At 39.9% G+C, this 21,284-nt stretch overlaps 1 protein-coding gene across 4 annotated transcripts in view; it reads left to right on the top strand.

Moving 5' to 3' along the window:
• Positions 1-21,284, top strand: part of sr (zinc finger domain-containg protein striped) — a 48,692-nt gene that overhangs the window by 22,351 nt on the left and 5,057 nt on the right. For 3 of the 4 annotated variants that reach the window (XM_065865840.2, XM_036817615.3, XM_065865839.2), the window contains one exon: positions 17,736-18,398. In XM_065865840.2, coding sequence (XP_065721912.2) covers positions 17,736-18,398 — 663 coding nt within the window. Of the gene's footprint in view, positions 1-12,794; positions 13,309-17,735; positions 18,399-21,284 lie in introns of those variants that run through there. The other variant, XM_036817618.3, reaches the window with a different exon arrangement.

The raw sequence follows: 21,284 nt of genomic DNA, 5'->3' as shown, positions 1-21,284 counted from the left end.
TGGTGTAGGTTAAGCCGGGTTCGTTTCCTGTACTGACATTCAAATCTCAATAAAATTAAACACTGCAAGCGAGGAATGATACCAATAATTTCTGCAGACAATAAAAGTATGTAAGACCCTTGGTAGTCTAGTTTAAGCTCCATATAGAATATTGATCATACATTCTATAGCAGTGACCAATAAATGCCCCAATTGTAGTGTCAAGTTCAATTGCTCGAACTGACCACTTGCAACCCCGAAAATGATCGGCTGAACTGCACATAATTTGCTCAAGCGCTCACCAACTCATAACCAAAATCCCGTGCACTTAACGCATCAGTTGCCCTCTCGCCAAGAACCCGGGGGAAAAAACGATGACAAGCGAAATGAGAATTTATATGGGAAGCCATAAAGAAGGCGACGCATAAATAACAAGGCGTTCCAACTGAAGCATGGAACCTGGGCAATGGCAACTGGCAACCGACAACCGGCAGCTCGAAGATCCCACAAAATCGGGAGAGAAGCTGCCGCACGCGCAACTAATTAAATTAAAGGCGATCTCGCCCAGGTCTCTGGGGTTCCGGATCGGATCGGAATGGTTTTTTGGGTCCGTTATGTTGGGTGGGCGGTTGCAGTTTAGTCGTCGGACCAAACTACTTTGTGTGTGAAATTTATGTGCAATAATTTATAAAAACAAAAAAAAAATGGGAGAAAAAAAACATAAGCAGCAAGGCGGCGGTACGCCAAAAAGTTCCCACACCCCCACTAGACGAAAATTGATCGCGCCTAAGCGAAGTGTGCATATTAAGTGCACCCACTTTCCAAGCCAAATTGGCAAACGCCTCCATTCTCTGGCAGATCGGTTACGTTTTTTCCTCACTTTTTTGTATATTTTTTAGTATCTGCCTTCTTTTTATGGAGCAAGTTCAGTTCGAGTGACTGACCCATGTGTGCTGGCTTTTTTTGTGTAGGACAATGTGGCACGCGACTCGGCCACAGATCGCGGATCACGTGGGGCTGTATACTATACAGTATACTACTCCTCCTCCACCTCCACACAAAAGCGAAAATTCTGCGTGCGAACTTGGCATCGACAAGTGTAGGAAATGACGTCGTAATGTCTGGTCGCAAAAATGTTTGTGGCCGGTTTGTTTTTCTTTTTTTTTTGTGCGGGGGTTGCTTTGTGTGTATTCCACCCACCTGAGGCGCTGATCTGCCAAATGTCGGTCAGTCATGAGCAAAATTCACACATATACGCTGAGTTCAAGGGCGGACCAAACCTTTTTGGCACACGCCACGGGCGTCTAGATGATGCAAGGAAAAAGTATCTCAAAAAACGGAGGCGTTTTTGGCACGCTTCGATCTGGAACGCCTCTTCGCCATTTTGGCCCCCACGTCTTTCAGCTTGCAACTTGCACTTTTTTCCACTCTAGATGCGTATGTCATTGTCGTCTGGTCGTGTGCCGACTCAAATAAATCAACATGTTGCTGCCTATCTTAGGCATCCGGTTCGCCCAGGCTCAATACCTATTTCTACACAATATTTCTTATTACCTACCTCGTTCTTTTTTCTTTTTTCTGTATTTTTTGGTTTTTGTTTTTAGCGCATTATGCAAAAGGCGACTCAATCAAGGCATTTTATTAAGCATTTTCAGGGGTTTTAATTTGCACTGGTTGAGTCGCAGCGTCGGCTCGCATTGTTGTTGGGTTGTTTGGCTTTTTGGCATTACTTTTTTTCTCTTTCGGCCATGTCAGTGTGAGGCTGCGGCCACAAACATGGCAGTCAACAAATTTACGACATAATAATTTACATTTATCTGCTGCAACGAGGCAGTCACACTGCCACAGCAACAAAAACAACTGGATCGCGGCATAAGTGCGTGTGTGTATTAATAACAAGAAAGGAAAAGTCCGTAACCCCGTGGCCGAAGTGAAAATGTCCTTGCAAGGGCAGCAAAGTAAAAACAAAAAAATAAAAATAAAATAGATCCTTAAAATTCCATTTCTTATAACAGCAAACAATCAAAATGTATGAATTAAAATTCGATAAGTCAAGATATCTTAAAAATATACAAGGTCCCCACTGAATTCGTATCGATAATATACCAAGAAATCCTAGAAATAGTTGAAATACTTAAAAAAAACAGCTATCATATTTTGTCAGGTTTAAGAACTGAACAAAATGGCATCAGAATGCTTGATACAAAATCGGTAAAGTGGACTTTGTTGATATTTCTACACAATATAATATGATATATAAGATATAACTTGAGCTAACCGACTTGAAAGTATAACCTCACCCGTTCTTAGGTATCTTCAGGTGAGGGTATCAAAAGCCAGCGCCATGTTGTTTAATAAGTTACCTTCTTGCGATATGTCGACGTCAGACGCAGACGTCGCCTCTTTATCAGTTTATTACTTGGCAAACTTTTCATTTTAATATCATTCGCATTTGCGCAATGCATTTTGTTTTTTTTTTTTCATTTTGTATCTTTTTTATGCCGCAGTTGAGCGACTTTTAATTTTGAACGCCTTCTTGGCAAGGCCTCTGCAAAGGAATCGGGTTGGTTGAGCGACGACGACGACGACGACGGCAAAGATGATAAATGCTTACCGGTTTTGCCTGTCAACCGGTGAGCTAAAATAAAAAATACAACAAAAATAAATACAGACCCTGGGATAAGGCCCGGTGCACTTTGAACCGAGCGCCACGTGTGGAAAACTTATCTTAGTTCAAAGTCAAGGAGCATTTCCCCATTTCTCACTCTCTTGATTGCCGAGGAAACTTCGAAAATCGATAGAGCTAAAAATTGCCGGCAATGTTCTCCTGCAATTTCCCCAACTCTCTCTCAGTTTTCTTCGCTTTTCCTTGCTGGCGTAAACTTTTTTGTGGGCCCGGTGAATTTTCATGAATGAAAGCGGCAATTTATAGCATACTTAACAGGGCGCCTGCGTTGCCAATTTGATGGGTGTGTGTGTGTGTGTATCTGTGTGTTTGCGGAAGTTTGCTATGACGAAAGCAAGGCCCAACAATGTCCTTGACTGCGGAAAGTTTCACACAACAGGTGGAATTTTAAAGATGTCTGTGTCTGCGCCGGTTTCTTTCCCCATTTTCACTTTCCCTCGATTCCGTTTGACGTAGTTGGGCAGCACACAAAGTTGCGCGACTCGTAAATTTTCATTAGACGATTGTACAGTCGACACATTCGGCGATAAAAATAGTTCCAGTAATTAAAAGACAAACAAGCGTGGAGAGCTCTCTTATTGGATAATCCAATTCTATTAGGGTTTTCATAAAAGCAGCAGAGATTTAAATTAAGGGATTATTCTAAAGCAGATCTACAATTTCTAGTATTTTTTTAGAGCTTTTATAGAGCTGTTGAAAAAATAATAATAAAATACAACAAAATATAAATAATTATTTTAAAAATCTTTAAGTTAAAAATCATAGTAAAATTATTATTATAATAAAGATAAAACATTCTGAGATACTTGCAGTTTAAAAATCTTAAAGATTTAAAATCTCTAGCTAAATTTCATCTGATAATACACAAATCCAAGAGCAAATTCAATGGCAGAAGCTCCCCGGACAGAGTCGCAACACGTTTCCATGGTGAAATGTTTTGTTAAAAATAGTCGGCTCAGAAGCCTGACGTGGCTAACGATGATTAAGCCAGCCATGAAATTATTAACTTGTTTTCGCGACTCTCGACACAAATGTTACCATAAATGGTCAGCCGAGAGGGAGAGAAGCGAAAACCGCAATTAAGCACAAATCACAAAGTTTGCCCAAACTTGGTTAAGACCAGTCAAAGGGAGTCAAAGAAAACAACCAAAACAGCCAAAACGATGAGATGATGGTTGAAAACAAAAAGCAGACACTAAATTTGTGGTGCCTACTTTTGACCAAATTTGGCCGAGTCTTTTTTATGAATTGTATAATATGCTCATACATTGTCTGAGCATTAAAATCACTTTGTTACTTGACCTGTTTTTCGACTTTGGCTTAAAGAGTGTCAAAATAAAATGTAATTTTTAAGTGTCTGACATTTCATTAAAGAGCTTTTTTTGGGTTTTTTCTTCGTCTTCGACTGGAAAGTCTTGAATGGAACTGCACGAGAAGTGAGATCTTGAGACACATTTATATGGCCTGTCCTCACCGCTAGGTGCAGCCAACAATTCGCTGTTAATTAAGAATAACATTCGCAATGATTCATACTGATGCATGTTAAGACTTTTCCACTTCGTGTTCAGCATTAATTTGCCGTGAGATTATCAACATTAGACCAGGAGCAAACAGATTAGTGTCCGAAATCAAATCTAAATCAGCAAAGAGACATCTTTGAAATTGGAAAAGGTCGAGAGTTGTATGCTCTGTAAATGGAAAGTAAATTTTTAAGGTATTATGCACAAAAATTATGATATATACTATATATTGTACTTTGATTGTAAATATTTGTTGAATAAAGAATAGTCGTTATATCAAAATCATTCTGTATAAAAAGAAATATTAACATTTTTGATTTCAACATTTTTTTTAAATTGATTTATAAATTGATATATTTTTAATGAAATAAATAACATGAAAGAAAAGACGTATAAAGATCTAAAAATTCTAAAACTCCTAGGTGATTTAACCTTTTGCAGGGTATTATAGAAACCATTTTTAAAACGCAAGTTGTCTGCCGGCAAAAAGAAATTTCATGTACTGCTTGAAGGAAAGAGAAAATACTGCCGGGGCGAGACGGGGAAAAGTGCAGAGCACTAAGATCCAAAAAACTATTTGAAGTTATTTTCGCACAACTTGGCCTGACACTCGTCTGTGTCATTGTTGTGTTGGTGTTGTGTGTGGTGTGGTGTTGTTTTGTATCTTGTTGCTCTTTTTGTTGTTAAAGCGTGCCTGTAAAGTGTTTGCATGCCAGAGTGAAGACAACAAAAAAAACTAAGGCGAACAATGTAGGCGTATTTTGATTATGATAAACTGGCGAATTATGTTGTCACTTTGCATTTTTCTTATAGAATGAAATTATATTTTATAAGCGCGCTGTGCAAGTCAAGAGAGTTGTTCGGCTTGTTGCCGTTGCTCTTGGCTGCCATAAGACTCGGAAAATATTTACATGTCATGGCATTTGAAGGGATTTATGTGGCCCCAATGAGACCTGCCTGACTTGTAGACGACGACACATCCACCCCGGACTTTCCGCCATGAAAAATGACGAAAGCGAACCGAGGAAACCAAAACAGAAAATACCTAAGAATTGTATTAGCCATCGGAGGAGCAAATGTAGGTGGAGGAGAATCACCTATCCAGAAAACAGATATCTCTTTGCACAAATTCTCTTTTGTTTTCCGCCCAATTTGTTTGGCTTAGCAAAGAGATCAAAACTATATAGACAAACGTTTTATGGCACCAATTTCACTGTGTATCCGTATCTGTGGCTAAATATAAACACGCGCAAACTATTTATATCGCTCCACGTAACGAGTATTAGCTGCTGATTATTATTGAACAACAAGCGAAAATGCTTTCAGCTAATTATTTGCCGACGTCAAGTTCATGAGAATTTGAAAGTCTCGAGGCAAATACAACTATGACGTCGCTATCATCTAAACAAATCCAAACGCACACCGAAAAATGTGGGGGAGCGAAGTAAACAAGGCCTATCTATATGTCGGTGCTCTATAGATATTTGGGCTAAATATAGGCTTGCAATTTCTGGTTCGTCATGAAGAGGAAAGGAGCTCTAAAAATACACCGAAAAGAGGAAACAAGGAAATATGCCACTAAATCAATAAAAACCCCAGCACCAACGACGTGACACACTTCAGTTTGGATCAAAAATTCCACTCGACAACACTGCGAACATTAAAAATTACAAGATATATCAAGAATGTCTAGGCCCTGCCTTCCACACCCCCCTCCCCTCGCTATAGGGATATATCTATATAAATATAAAATTAATGGCAATCTGGCAGCGTAAACACGACAAAATTTGTTCTTGCCTCTAGCCGTGTGCCTTGGCCCATTGTCCCACAACCAGATAGTTTTGTGTCATTAGCCCAAGATACGAGGGACTGCCATTCCATCCATATGGCTGAGATGGAAAAGCCGAAACGAAAACTGAAAATTAATGATGCAACTGCGAAGTGTGTCACGGATGCCCCGGCCGAAAACCAAGAGATCCAAGAACCCAAAAGATATTTCCTCACAGATAGTTTTTCCTAGCACTCACAGGGCGAAGAATCTGCTCATTAGCAGCTGACAATATTGGAAATTGGTTCACATTCGACTTGCCCGGTTGCCAGGCCCCCTTTGGTGCTTTTAATCAAACGGATATATATTTCCCGATATCGCCAGCTATAAGGTATACTACATACTTTCAGCCAAGGGACTATATTTAGCCGTGTGACATCTATATATCCGTGTATATTATGCTGATTGACGCACAATGCTTTTGAGAGCGAGTTCGATGACGCCTCTCGACTTATCTCTATATAGTTACACGTACGTAACTTTATCTATCCTATCGGTTATCCATGGTCTATGACGTTCATGCCAATTGATAAGGAATATATTCGCAAATTAATACGGCGAAATTTGGGTCAATAGAGTCCAAAAAAATTAGAATAGTAATATGTATACAAGATCAATAATATTCCTAATTTGTATGATTTATTTCTTATTACTCCTGGGACTTAATCCAAGAAAATTAAAGTTTCAGAAATGTTTTCCTTCTGAAAAACAGTACAAAAAATTTTGAATTTTCTAATTCCCTAAGTAAGCACGAAAAATAGGCATCACAAGAAAAATACCCCACTAAGCTAAATGAAAAACAATGAAAATCAATCATAAAACCGAAACTCGGATCACTCGGCATATGCAGCCGTAAAAAGTTGCGCATTTGTCACAATTCTAAAATTAAAATGCCCCAATATCTTTCATTTTACCCAGCACAACAAATCGTAATATAAACTATCAACGGCATTTAGTGGGATTAACTTTTTGTGGCCGAGACGGCAGTGTCATAAATATCCAAAAGCGAAAAAAAAACGCGCTGCCCATGCACGCCCCATAAATAAAGCCATTAAAATGGAATTCAACGAATTTTCAGCGAGCGGCAAAATGCATACACCCAATCCATCAAAATAACAGAGAGAGAGAGATAGTTAAAGCCAAAAACCGAAAAATGCAGCGGAATCTATTTATTCCACCCATGTGATTTGCCAATCATTGTTGGGATATTTTTAGAATTCGCCCAACGCCAAGGAATTGAACGTCATTAGATAAGTACGAGTAGTGTGTGAGTTCCTAAAATTACCTTGACCGAGGGAGGAAAAAATAACACAAAGGTCTATAAATAGATGGAAAATCTACGTGAGCATCTAAGGCAAGCGATGCTGATTAAGCGCCGCAGTATTTATGAACTTGACGTGGAAAATTTATATTGTAATTATTTTGCTATTTGCACGCGGCGCTTTTCACGTCATCTACGCGAGATCGATGGGGATTTGCCATTTGTATCTTAAGATCTCTCTGCAGTTAATTGTTTACTGACGTATCCAGCGGATCGAGAGATCGCCGGCAGACCGCCTGCTGACTTTGGCCAATTTAGGTCTTGTTTCTTTGGCCGGCACACGTATTTCCGCGGGCTCTCTCTCTATTTTCAGCCAGCTGATTGGGCATTTCAGCCAATTTTTCCCCATAGCCCCACCACTTGCTGTCAGTCTTGCCCCCCTCACTATAATAATAATAAAATAAAGATGAACGAACGAAATTTTGATTTGTTTTGGTTGTCGATTTTTTTCTTGTGTTTTTGGCTAAATATGTTCATCGGAAAGCGTTTTTAAAATTAGTTCGAGTGAGCCACGCGTTTTATAATTAGATGATTGCCATGTTTTTGTGTGCGAGCGCCAAAAAAAGGAACAGGAGATCAACATAAATAGAGTATGAGTACCTATCAAACACATTCGTGCAATCTATTTCCGATGCCATTTTAATTTGACCCACTTTCACCAGGCGAAACAGGCTGAATCGAGCAGCTTATTCCTAATTGGGATTGCGCCGAGTTATTATTTATGAATATTCATGTTGGTGCCAAAACCCATAGAGTCTGCAATTAGACAAAAGCAATGGGGCAGTGGGCAGCTGCTAAACAATTGTCAGACAGTTGGATTTTCGCTTTCCAAAAATCGAGGCTGACAAAGAGACAGCGCAGAGAAAGTGTTAACTAAGGTGATTGTTTACTGTTGAAAATCCTGAAAATATTCCATGATAAATAGAGGCATTTTTTAAACGTATATTTTATTTTCAAACGAAATTTGTTATAATCGAAGCTGATTTCTAGTTATTTAAATAAAAATTGTTTTTTCATAAAAGACATTAAGGAAATGTAAGATATATCTATATAATATAAGTCTCATAAATACAATCTTAATTTGCCAAATTTATCGGCCATAAATTGTCACCTTCTAATAAAGTTAAGACTTTTCCAAAGAACACTGCAATATATCTAATACCACTTACTAATTTTCTAAATTTTATGCACTTGTTTTGGAATACTGACAACTAATAAAAAACCGAAAGTCAAATTTAATTCTCACCTCATTTTTCGCCAGAGACAGGGGGAAAATGGCGCTTGGTTTCTCTGATTCTCCGATTCTTTGTGTCCCCCCTGCGATTCTCCGCCCACTCCTTGTCTCTTGCTCTATTTCAGCCAATGGAATATTTTTTCGGGGTCTCCAAATGTTTAAATTTCCAATTTGTGTCTCTGAACAACAATATTTCCCCCCTTTTTCCTGTTGACTGCAGCAATTTACGGCAACATGCCAAGATCATAAAGCATATTATGATGCTCATAAATTAAATTAAATAAAATATAAAATAAAATATCAAGAATTTTATTTATGAATTTACAAAGAAATTAAGGCAGACGAATGGAAAATAAAATTGAGCTTTATCTCTGGTCCTGACAATTTACAAGTAGAGAAGTTTTAAGCACTATCAAAACGGTCGCTAATAAATATATGTAAGATGTGTATATTATATAAGGCATTGGTGGTAAATAAATTTATTCACACCTCAACTCTAAAGACGACGCCCACTTGGCGATTGGTTTATGGCTCTCACCTATGTGGACCCAAAAACCAAAATGAAGTTGGCTTGCGTAATGCGCAGCAATCAAGTGCGTTTTGAATCGGAGTGAAAACTACACAAAGTCTCCCCATTGGCAGCTGGTAGGGCTGAAAAAAAAACAAAACAATTCAGCACCGAGGGCAATCGAAAGACTTGCCAACCAATAACAAGTGAATAGAAAGAGCACTAACTCAAGTGTATCCCATAGATATAACAGCCGATTCGAGTGGAAGCGGGATGGCAGCAAACGAGTTGCATTGCCAGTCAGTCGAGTCAATACGCTTTTAATTACGGCCTACGCGAGAGCTGTAACTCAAAAGTTGCCCTAACAAAACTTTTCACCATTTACGGCAAAACGCGGACCTTGGCTAAAACGACAGATAGACAGACTCAAGCCAGGCTTGGCATTGATGCCAATGTTTGTTTGTTTGTTTGTCAAGTTAAGTTTTGTTTTTGAATTTTTTGTATATTTTTTGCTGTCGTGTATCTGTATCTGTGTCTGCGCTGGGCGCGTGCCATGTGTCATCTGGCTTGCGACTTGCGACTCGCGACTTGCGACTATCTAACGCCTCTGCCTCATCAGCCGTCTCCCCAATTGACCCACGCACGTTCAGCAACGTTCTCAATGAGATAACACGGCTGAGGAAACCCACACATCCGCGAAATTGGCATATAGACAGATATAGATATCAATGCGATGTTGGATATTCAGATAGGCAAGGCATCAAGCCACAAAAAGGGTGAATAAATTAGCTGATCAAGCTGATTTTAAGGTCTGTGAATACAATAACTTTAGAATATTCAAAGTTTCTTCATTTTCAAAAATCTATAAACATATTTATAAGTTACAATTAGACTTGAATAGTTCACTTTCTAAAATACTCTAGGAAAACTAAAATAGTATTTTGAAACCATCTCCTAATTAGTAAGACTTGCATCAACAATTTACCATTTGACATTAAAGATCACCGAAACATTTTCATATCCATGTTACTTAGGGTATAAACAGAGGCCTACCTCTCGCCAAACACCGAAAAAACATTAATTAGTTTGTTAAAGCCACAAAAAATCCAACAATGAATGTCAGCTAATTTATTTATTTGTCTGTACCAGGCAGCTTTATTGGAGACCCGACCTGTCCTGGGTGCGCTGTTGTTAAGGCCACTGTGCTACCAAATTGAGGAAAAGGTGCAGTGGTGCTACCAGTCATCACCTGGGAGCTCAGCTGGTCTTAAATCCGAAGAACGCCCGCCACATCTGGGTGCCAAGCATGTCCATCTTTGGATGAACGGCAATCAAAATCAAACTGGCAGTCAGCAGGCAGCAAATAATTTACAATGGCCACAAAAGTGTATTTTTAGATTGTGCAAACTATTTTCGTGGGTGTTTTGTCAGGGGCTGGGCACCCAAGCACCTCTCACGTTTTCTCCTTAAACGAAAGCAAAACAACACCATAACAATCCCAAAAACAACGTCACTAGAAATTTACGATGAATATTAGAGAAAATATCTGAATAGATATTCCTATATTTAGCGTAATGAGTTTTCATTTTCCTCGCTACTGACTTGATGAAAATCGCACAAGTACGTTGGCCTACAGGTGGCCGACGGCCTCTACATTCGGTCCCTTTCCATCTCTTTATTTTGACCATATTCACATACCTCCCATCCCTTGCAGCCCCTTACAGAATCCTCGATCGGTCAGCATTATGTGAAGGTTAAAAATAATCGGGAACGTATGCGATTTGTATTTATTTTGTTTGGCAAAAACTTTCACAAATGAGGCAAAGTTCTATTTTTGGGTGGGGGCGCATATATCTGTATCTGTATCTGTGGCCGTATCCCTTGTGTATCTGTTAGATATCTGACGTAGTCTGTTGTTGTCTGGTGCTGAACTTTTTGCCGGCAAAAAACGAAAAGAAAACACTTCCCCAGGTGCTTATTTTTAGGTCATGGCGTGTGCTCCAATCAACACACAAAAAGGTGTCTGGTTGGGGCTGTGTCTGAGTTTTATCACCTGAGGTCGGGTTAATTTACCCAAACCCTTTACTTATTACGGAACTTAAGGGTTGACTGAGTTTTGTGGCTTCCTATCAAGCATCCATACAATTTAATTTCCGTACTATTTCTGACTGCAATTTTGTTTATGTTTCCCAGTAAAAGCAGCGCGGAATAAATGCCTTTGCACATTGCACATCTGACGTGCAACCTTGTCCTTAGCACATGAAAACTGTTGTTTCATTTACAATGTGAACGAATGATAAACATATGAGCCGAAATTCCAAACGCTGTCAATGGAATTTTGGAAAACAGACAGAGTCAGAACAGGAAAACTCGGCAGTGTAAAAAATAATTTAAAATTTGTACATTTTCGAATTTTCAAGAAAAAATTTTAAGTTTTGGGATTTTATATTGAATAAAACATGATTACAAAACGATTTATAGACTAAATCTAAATATTATGAAAATCTTTTTATAAAACCAGTCAAGCAGATAACCATTTATTCACCAGCCAAATAAATCAATCATCCTAAGAACTCTTTGATATTTTATAATTCTCACGAAAATCAGTCACCAGAACTTATGGTCATGCCCTTTTTTGCCCACTCCAGTTACGCATATAAATGAACTGCTTTTCATTAACTGTCTTAAACTTTGTGGGGAAAGAATGCATGGGAAAGTAAAGTTCCTGACCTTTTCTATATGCAAAAAGCTTTTCAAAAACTAAATTGTCCAAACTGACTTGTTTAACTTAATAAAAGCGCCCCAATTACCCGAAAATTACCTAAACAATTCGCTCTTTCGAGACACCTCAACTGTGAAGTATTTCAGACAGACACTGCCAAAACACTTGCTCAACTATTTATCATACAATTTGCACCCTGACCTTTGGTGGCTACCGGAAAAAGTATCTCGAAGATACAATGCCCAGACATAGCACCGAAAAACTGTCCATAAATGGTCAAGTGAATCATTTGTTTAGAAATCGGTACATTTTTGGCGGCCGGCTCATGCAAACAATTCGGATGGGATCTCAGTGTGTTTACGTCGATGCGAAAATTTCAATGGCTAATGGGCCGCAATTTTCGCGCACACTGATGACGTATTTCGGGAAATCATAACATTTGCCAGCCGCTAAAAGTCTCACACAAGCGCACGAAATGGATGGATACCGAGAGGTATATGCTTAAACTTTTTGGGGGGGGGTTCGTAGTACCTGTTGTATTATTTTTACCTCAAGCGAGACCGGAGAGAAGTCGAAATCGAATTCGAGAGAGAGAGAAGCGGAAACTCACCACGGCGGAAAGGCCTGGCAAACTGTTGATTGGCTGGAGTGCGCGTGCGCGATGAAAATGGCTGCAGCGTAGGAGGCAACCAGACCTACGATTGGATCGACATCGGGCCCCAAAACCGGCCGGCTATACCATACACACACCTATATAAGTGCGCTAGAGATATATGACGTCGGTGAGCGTTACGATTTCCCCGCCAGAGAGCGGGTTTTTTTTCGATTTCGACTCTGAGGCGCGTGCCGCTCGAGCAGGGGCACATATAACGATGAAACTGGCGCCCGAACAGGGGCACCATGGGATGCATCGGTATGTGTGAGCGGGTCGCGATGTTGAGTTTCATTCATAAAAACCGAAAGAGGGCGCATCTCGTGCCTCAGTTGTGTTCGGACAAGCAAACGCGACGGTTGGAATAGAAGAAACTAAAAAGCAAGCAAGCAAGCAAGCAAGCTAGCAAACTAGCAAGAAATCAAGAAAGCAAATCTAAAGCAAACATTTTGTATAGATATTCAAACGGTTGATATCTATTGGAAAATTCTAAACAAAAGAAAAATACGAAAATAACAAATCGTTTTGTGCAGTGATACAGCGAAAGAGCAGTGCCAATAAAAACAAATAGTAAAAAATAATGCTCCATTATTAAACTAAAACTCAAGTAAAAGTGAAAGGATATTCCGGCAGTTGGCGACGGCATGAATGAAAAAAGCCCACAGCCCCATAAGATGATTACACGAGCAGTGCTTTATTGATTTTTGCCCCGCAGTGAGAACGAACGAGACTTTCGTGCAGCTGACAGTGAAAATTATTTAGACCGTCTTAGAGCGACGAAAAGCCGAGAGGGCTACACAAAAAAAAAGCCAAAGGAAAATCCCTTTGAATTCTTCTGCAAGTGCCATTGCGATCCAGGTGGGTGTTTGTTTAGCAGTGATGCAAAAGGAAACTGTTTTCGTGATGTGTTGTCACATAAAATATCTTATATTTTATTCACTTTTTTAATAAAATGACATATGTTTGCTGTGAGCTTGCCTGAATTATTGGCCAACAAATTTAATTTATAAGAACGCTAAGAGAGCATAAATTTTGATGCTGATTTATGTGTGCCGCGTCAAATTGGAAATTCAATGTTAGAGGAAGAAACATTTTTTCAGAATTCTTATTGGCATTTGCTTAAGATTCAAGATGTCTTTAAAATACATTTTATAAAGGTGTTTCATTTGTTCGTTGGGAACTATTTATATATTTAAAATATTTTAAAGAAGAATTCCTTAGTTATAAAACTAGTGTGTTTTATAGAACATTCTTATTAGATTCTCATTGTGAAAAAATAAATTAGTTCCTCAAATTTATTTTCTTTTTGACTATAAACTTGTTGCAATAATAGTCCCAAAAATATAAAGAAAATTCAACAACCTTTGCGTCCTCTTGCCAGTCGGCGTATTTTCTTTTCCCAGATTTAGTTGAAAGATATAAAAATTCATTTAACGCATAATAAAAATTTCTGCACGTTATTTAGATAGCACCTGTGAGCAGGCACAGCCAAGCGGCAAAATTTACGACTGCAACAATGTATTCCTAAATTTATGTAGCCGAGCACAAGTCTATCTGTATCTGTATCTGCATTAGCCATTTGCAGTTTTTGTAATTAAATTATTGTCATACACTTAGCGCTCAATTAAAATAGCAATCTGCTCAGCTCAGATGTTTACAATTTGATGGCAAATTTTTGGTCCGTCTGCATTCCCCAAATTTACATAAACTTATATCCCCCAGAGGTCCGCCCCCGTAACGCCCAAAAACTTTTCCCGCTAATGCATTTCCTAGTGGCGCTTTTTAATGCCACAGCCACAGTGCATACGAAATGGAAAAACAATTAGCAAAATGATTTACATGCAACCTCCCATAACGAAAAACGCGCGGAATGGAAAAGCTAAAGATCATTTATCAATTTTTAAAGCTTTTCCATCACTTTTCGTCAATTTTCGTATTTGGGAAATTAATTATGAGATCAAAACAAAAGGTGCCGACGTGCGTTGCTGGGTCGTAGAGTTCATTTAACACTTGCCGCAGTTGCCAAATGGCACTTTGACATACCCCCTCCTTTGGATCTACCATTTTAAGTGGCCAAAAGCATGAAGTTGCCGTCGGGAGTTTTTTTTTTGGTTTTTTGTTATGCGTTTTTGTCTGCCAAGTCAAACAAGAAAATTTTCATTTAAGTGCCCACTAAAATGATTTCGAACAAAAAAAATCTTTATAAAAATATACATATTCGGTGTGGTGTGGTGTTGCTGTTGTTGTTGTTGTCTGGCCCGCGGCTGTTTATTTTCATTAATTGTTCTCATGAGGAGGGAAAAACAGGCAACCAGAGCTGTTGGCATGAAAAGTGTGACAAAGTGTTACGCATGCAAAAGACGGCGGCAAAAGATACATTTTCATGTTGTCCATGTTAACTTGTTGGACACTCCTGGTGAAGGGAGGAGGATGGGGCTGTGGATGTGGATATGGATGGGTGGGGTTCCCACTGCTCCCGCTGTGTGAATGATGGACTTTGTTGCCGCCCGGCCATTCCATCATCGTTTCGTTTTGGCTCCGTGTCGCATGCAACTTGCATGTTTTCTATCTATGTATCTGCAAGATACTCTTACTCCTCTCACACACCAGCACACTCACACACTTGACTAATGATCGCCATCCCTTCTCCTTTAAACGTTTCTCCAATTTCTTTTCATATTAATAACCAAAGATAATGAAACAAAACAAAAAAACTTGTATTATTATTGTTATTATTAATTGAGATGCCAAGGTTGGGAATGCAAATCCAGCGATACTTGAGCATCAGATAGTATTGCACAAGATCTCCCAAGACAACAAACTTGTAGTTTATTTTTGGAGCCGTTAAGTAGCCAAAGGTCGCTTAGCACGTCTCAACATTTAATCCTCAATGAGGTCTTCACAATGCTGCCAATGAAAACAAATGGTCAAAAAACCGGGGTCTGGGGGTCAGGCCTAGCCATATCCCCTCCTCATTTGCCAAAGCAAACAAATTGGCGCCCATCTATCGAATTGTTAACACTCTCGACTGGGGCGAAATAAAAAAAAATAAGAAAAGAAAAAAGATAAAAGAGCATATAGAACCCCAAGAGGAACTATCTATGGAAATGGCTAGAGCAGCGACAGCTGCAACCGGTTTGGCAAAACTTAATTAAAATAATATCAACATAACAATTTTTTCATGCTCGACGCTTTTTTTTCTCTCCGCCTTACCTCTTCCTCATCGAGCCGTTAAATGTATCTTTCGGATATCCATCTCACTCTGGCGCACAGCCACTGCCAATATTCATTCATGGCAAAGAGATCTTGACGTGTGTTGTCTGTCCTACTACACTAAAAACAAAATCAGGAAAAATGCTATGCAAAAATATGCAGAGTGAAAGAAGTCAGGGGATCCGGGCCGGAGACAAGATTTACAATATACATAAACGGAACAGTGGCGATTGGCTAAGATGAACGTAGAGTGGGAAAGCCTTCACATGAAAGTGTAAGCTATGATAGATTTTCATAACGATGCTAGTCAGTAGAAGTAATGTTTCCTATCTAGCTTTTTTTTTCAAACCCAGCAGTAGTAATCTTCTTAGCCAGTTGCCACTGTAGATAAGCAACAGCTTTGGCTGGCCGTTGTTGGTTTTTCTTGATTTTTTTCTTTTTTTAAGGGAGTGTCAATTGTTAGCCAAGTTATTAAGAACCACAGGGGAAGACAAAGACCGGGCCAAGAAGTCCAAAGAGGTGGAAGTGGCTTCGATGCTCTCCAACCAGTTTTCAGACTTTGAGAGGTTCGATCCGAGGTATTGGATTTTATACCCAATTCGGCCGCCCGCGGATGATTCATGTGGCAAGAGAAGAAAAAGATACAAATCTTTGATCGACTGTAAAAATTATTGACTCGGGCGCATAATTTTATGAATGAACAAAACACAAAAGGCTCGGGCACAGGCACAGCACGCGCTGGCTCAACACACAACTAAAAGTATCTCTACATGCTGTGTGTGTATCTGTATCTCTAACCGTATCTGAATCTGAAACTGAGCATGAATCTGTGGTTCAGTTGGCGGCCTACAGTTTTGAATGTAATTTCACTCGCCGAACGTCTCGTCGAGTGCACTTTGCCATGGAAATTATGCGTGAAATCAAATGTAAATAAAAAAGCAAAAGTGCCAAAAGCGGCGAGCTGCGGCTGCCTCTTCGTAAAATGTCGGATACGCCGTGGCACGGTAGTTATTTTGGCGCATAGCTGCCTGTCAACACAAGTGCACTTGTAATGCAAATCAACGCGGTCAAGCCTTCGCCACAGAAAAAAAAAACGGAAAAACTGAAAAAATAATAATAAAATAAAACAACACTCGAGAGCTGGGATGACGCCACATCGAACAGATCGAATGAATGGTGGGGGAAGACCCAGACCCAGTGCCGAAACTCGTTGCAGATGGCAATCGCAATTTCGGTTAGTTTATCCGTGATAAACATACAGGCATAACTGCAAAACTACAAAATTAATAATAAGCCAAGTTTATGAGACATTTGTTTAGAAAAATTAGCCGGACAGGCTCTAATTGAGAGACTTGCATAAGTACGCGGCGGTGGGATTGCGTAAGGTCACCGCCTGACCCACTTCCCGGGATGTGGGTCCCCAGTGCAAAACCCCAAACCTGGGTGATATGCGACCACTTCCATGGGAAAGAGGCCAGTTCTACTTCTCAGGGCTGAGCCAAGTGCTTAATCGATCTTAATTTAATTGCCTGCGATCGTGGGCGCAGGAGGCGAAAGTCTGCGACTGTCTCCGAAGACGACAACTCGATGGCAAATTAAATTGTTAAGTAATTTCACCACTTGATGACCCGAAAGCACTCACTCACCCATCGACGGATTGGTGGTTATGCAATCGAACAGCTGTCGTGGCAAATCAATTGAAAGCCAAAGTGCGCACCATTCGCATTATGATTTTGCATGAGTTTGGGCTCCGTCTGCGGTTACCAACTCTGATTACACTTGACATTTCATCTTCAATTTATCATGAAATATACTATATCATTTTTCTTCGGAATAATGAGTTGGGAATTATAAGTGTATGACTTTGAAGGGACTTCTCATCATACATATTTTTTATTAAAAAAAAGTTCTTTACAATCAGGAAGATCAACACATCATAAAATCTTTTCTAAAAAATCCTATGTTTAGTAATGTTTTTCAATCTTTTTTATTAAGATCCTCAAAATATTGGGATTTTTTTTATAATAATATTTTTCAAATTATAATCTATTTTCCCCATTCTTTTTTTGCAGGCGGCGTAGCCCCTGGAACTCCATCAGCGGCCATGATCATGGAAGGGCTTGAAACCCTGGTGGCGCCAACGCATCACGCATTCCTGCTCACCGAGACGGCCGCGGCCGCCCACTTCAATGTGCTGAGCTTCGACACCTGTCTGTTCAAGACGAGCACGGCGGCCCAGAGCAGTGGCAGTCCCTCGACGGCCACCTACCTGAGTCCCGCCCAATTCGGTGGCAACCACGGTGGCGCCAGCACCAGCAGCTCCCTCAACTCCTCCGCCGCCTCCTCGTCGTCCTCATCCTCGCTGCTGCACTACACCACCGCATCGGCAGCCGCTGCCGCTGCAGCAGCAGCCGCCGCCGCATCCGCTTCCGCCAACAATTCGGTGCTTCGGGCCCGCAACCAAACGGCCACGCCCACCCAGGGCGGCAGTCCGGGACACGTGGCCGTTCAGCCCAGCGCCAACGCCAGCAGCGGACGCAGCTCGGCCTCCCATCTCAGCCTGCTGAACACCAGTGGCCAGCACAGTCCCGCCTCCTCGGCCGTCGAGCAGGTGGAGGCCCACAAGCAGCTGATCGAGGCGCTGCCGGGCGACCTCAACACGCCGGTGACCACGTCCAGTGACATACCCTCGTTCTTCGGACCCAGCACCGTGGTGGAACCGCCACCCATTACTGGTGAGTACGGGCTTATAATAGTCTAAAAAAAAAATTAAATAATAATTTTTATGAAAAGAGAAACTTTAAACAAATTAAAAAATAAATACCTTTAATGTTATAAAATATATAAAAACAGGTAGAAGCTTATAAATTTATCTTGATATTTAATACAAATTTAAGATGAATAGAAGATCATCTATATATATTATATGTCTAATGATTTTTTAAATATCAATATTTTTTCAGTATAATTTACTTTAAATAATATTAATTTTTGTAGGAGTTTAATGAAAACTAAAAATATTGATAATTTAAAAACCAAAGTACTATAAATATTCCATAAAGTTATCTTAACTTAGAAAAGTTAGCTGTCGTACCTCCTTAAAAATACTAAGATCCCCAAATCAATATAATTTAAAATGAGGCGAAAGTGTATGCATTCCTTGCCACGATAGTTCAATATTATAATACACCCTATAAATCGTGGACACAAAAGCCTCGAAAAACATTTATGGAGTTTTGCTTAGCTGCGCCATCGGCCGGGAGAAACTCGGGCCGTGAGGTTTCTTTATCTGCTGCTAATGGATGCAGCTTGCAGCTGCCACATGCTGCACCAGTGGCAAGCAATGCCAGTTGCACGGTCCGTATGGAGTCTGCAACTAATCCGTTGTCAGTCTTAAGTCTCAACATAAATCAGCCTCAGCGGAGAGCGCAGAAAACTGTCGTTATGTTAGGCCATATCTTGACTTACTTCTTCTGCGCCACTCCAGCGAACATACATAACTCGGCTTTGTCTTTCACCGGACTTCCCTTCCATCAACCTTTTCTCCCTGGGCCCGGCCCGAATAACAAGTTCAAAATCAAAAATAAACATTCGAAAATGCTCAAGTACCAATTTTTTCTTTATTTGCACGTCTTCTGATTTGTTGATCTTGTTTTTTCGTTTTTGAGTTTCTTATTTACTTTGTGATTTTTCGTTGTCTGTGTCTTAATAATTTTGTTATGAATGTTTTATTAAGTTATGTGGCTTTTAAAGCGGCCTCCAGCCAAGAGTATTTATATATTATATATAGAAACTTTTCGTCTTTGGTCACATAAATATAAATTAATAAAAACGTTGACATCCCAATGGCTATATCACCTTATAGACTACATAAAATTTTGTCATAAAATTGTTGTTTTTATTTTTGCGCTCACTTTTCATTAATGTCAAATAAAATTGAATTTTGCAATACTCACGACGCGCAGCGTTCTCATATTTCTAAGACTGCATAATAAAAATAATAAATAAAAAAAGGCAACAACGTCGCTTAATTAATCTAGAGGCAACAACAACAGCGCATGTATTAAACATTTCCGTTCAGTGTCAATGTTTCGAGCGCAATTTTCTCACTAGCAACTGTCTCAAGATACGCGGACCCACAGAAAAAAAACCATATCGGACTTGGGCATATATATACATACAATACATATATATCTACAGACATATGGAGCTGCATTTCTAATTGAATTAAGGCAAAGCAAATAAAGTATACTAGATTTGCTGCTGCTATCAAAAACAATTGAGTTTAATTGCTCCCTTTACCCCAAAGAATTAAAACATTTTTGTTTTTCCCAGAGAGAAAGAGAGCGCAAAGATCCATTGAAAATGCATAAAAACAATATATTAACGTATAGCTGGGCTAAAATATGTTTTAGCTACATATAATGTTAGCCAGAAGCCAAAAAAATGTCACTCATAAATTCTGGCCACTGCCCACGCAGCTTGGACTTTTTGGCCAAACGCTAAAAAGAAAGAAAGGCTAAAATCATAGACATGGGCAATTTCCAAATGAAAATCCATTAAAACAATTTGCATGACAATGATGGAGCGGCTTTTAATCGCCAAACTTGGCAAGCTGGCGAAACAACTGGCCATGTCTCACTCGGATTCGAGGGCTTGGACGAGTTGGTTGGCCAAAAAGAGGATGGCCGGGCCAAAGGCTCCATATTGGCCAGACTAGAATGCGTCTGTCAGAAATGATACATAATTTGTTGTCGTATTTTTTCTATTTCTTATTTTTGGTAGGAGAGGGACATAATTTGCCCTGACAGCATTAATGGGGCTTGCAAATATGTATATGTGTGTGTATATGCGGGGAATAGAACAATAGAAACGCTATCGCGAAAATTTCTGTGAATCCCAAGGCATGACTACTTCCCCTACCCGCTAAAAACCAGATTGATGTCGCAGCACATTAGGCGCATTGCAACTCAATCAATATCCAGGCTAAAGCTCAAGTCCGAGCGGCATTAATGACGACAATCGTGAGCAGTAAAAAAACAAAAAACAAAAAAAAAGGGAAAAAGAATAAGAGCGCTGGAGAAGATTCCCTCGGCCTGGTAGCCGCGTAATTAGTCTTCTCGCCGACACTTTTGCCTGGCCCCCAATCCCCCAAACCCCCACTGTCTTCTGGTCTTCTGCCGCCGGCAGCTTCTGCACTTCTGGTCTTGGACTTCTGGCACGATGAGCGATGATTCCGACCTCCCGTGTCGTTCGATTTCCGCGAAATCAAAGCGCGCCCAGCTGCAGCAGCCCAGTGCCACAGTGCCAATGCCGTTCAAGCGAACTGTGATTGATATCGTTGCAACAGCAACATCAGCAGCAGCAGCAGCAACAGAAACAGCAGCAACTTTAGCAGCACCAGCAATCAAGACATTCAGGGCAATGATTTACTTTCCTATAAAACCAAAATATATTATTCAGTGTGGCAAACAGTCCCAGGAGAACTCTCGTTCCTGCTAATTTTCTGTATTAACTTCCCTTGAAATTACAAAGAAAATGATTGCCCTTAAAATGTCTGATTCATTGGAAAAATAAAAATATTTTTTTTGTTTAGGTCAGACAAATGGAATTTTAGATAA

This window comes from Drosophila suzukii, chromosome 3 (assembly GCF_043229965.1).
Source record: "Drosophila suzukii chromosome 3, CBGP_Dsuzu_IsoJpt1.0, whole genome shotgun sequence".
NCBI lineage: Eukaryota > Metazoa > Arthropoda > Insecta > Diptera > Drosophilidae > Drosophila > Drosophila suzukii.
This window is presented reverse-complemented; position numbering and strand designations above follow the sequence as displayed.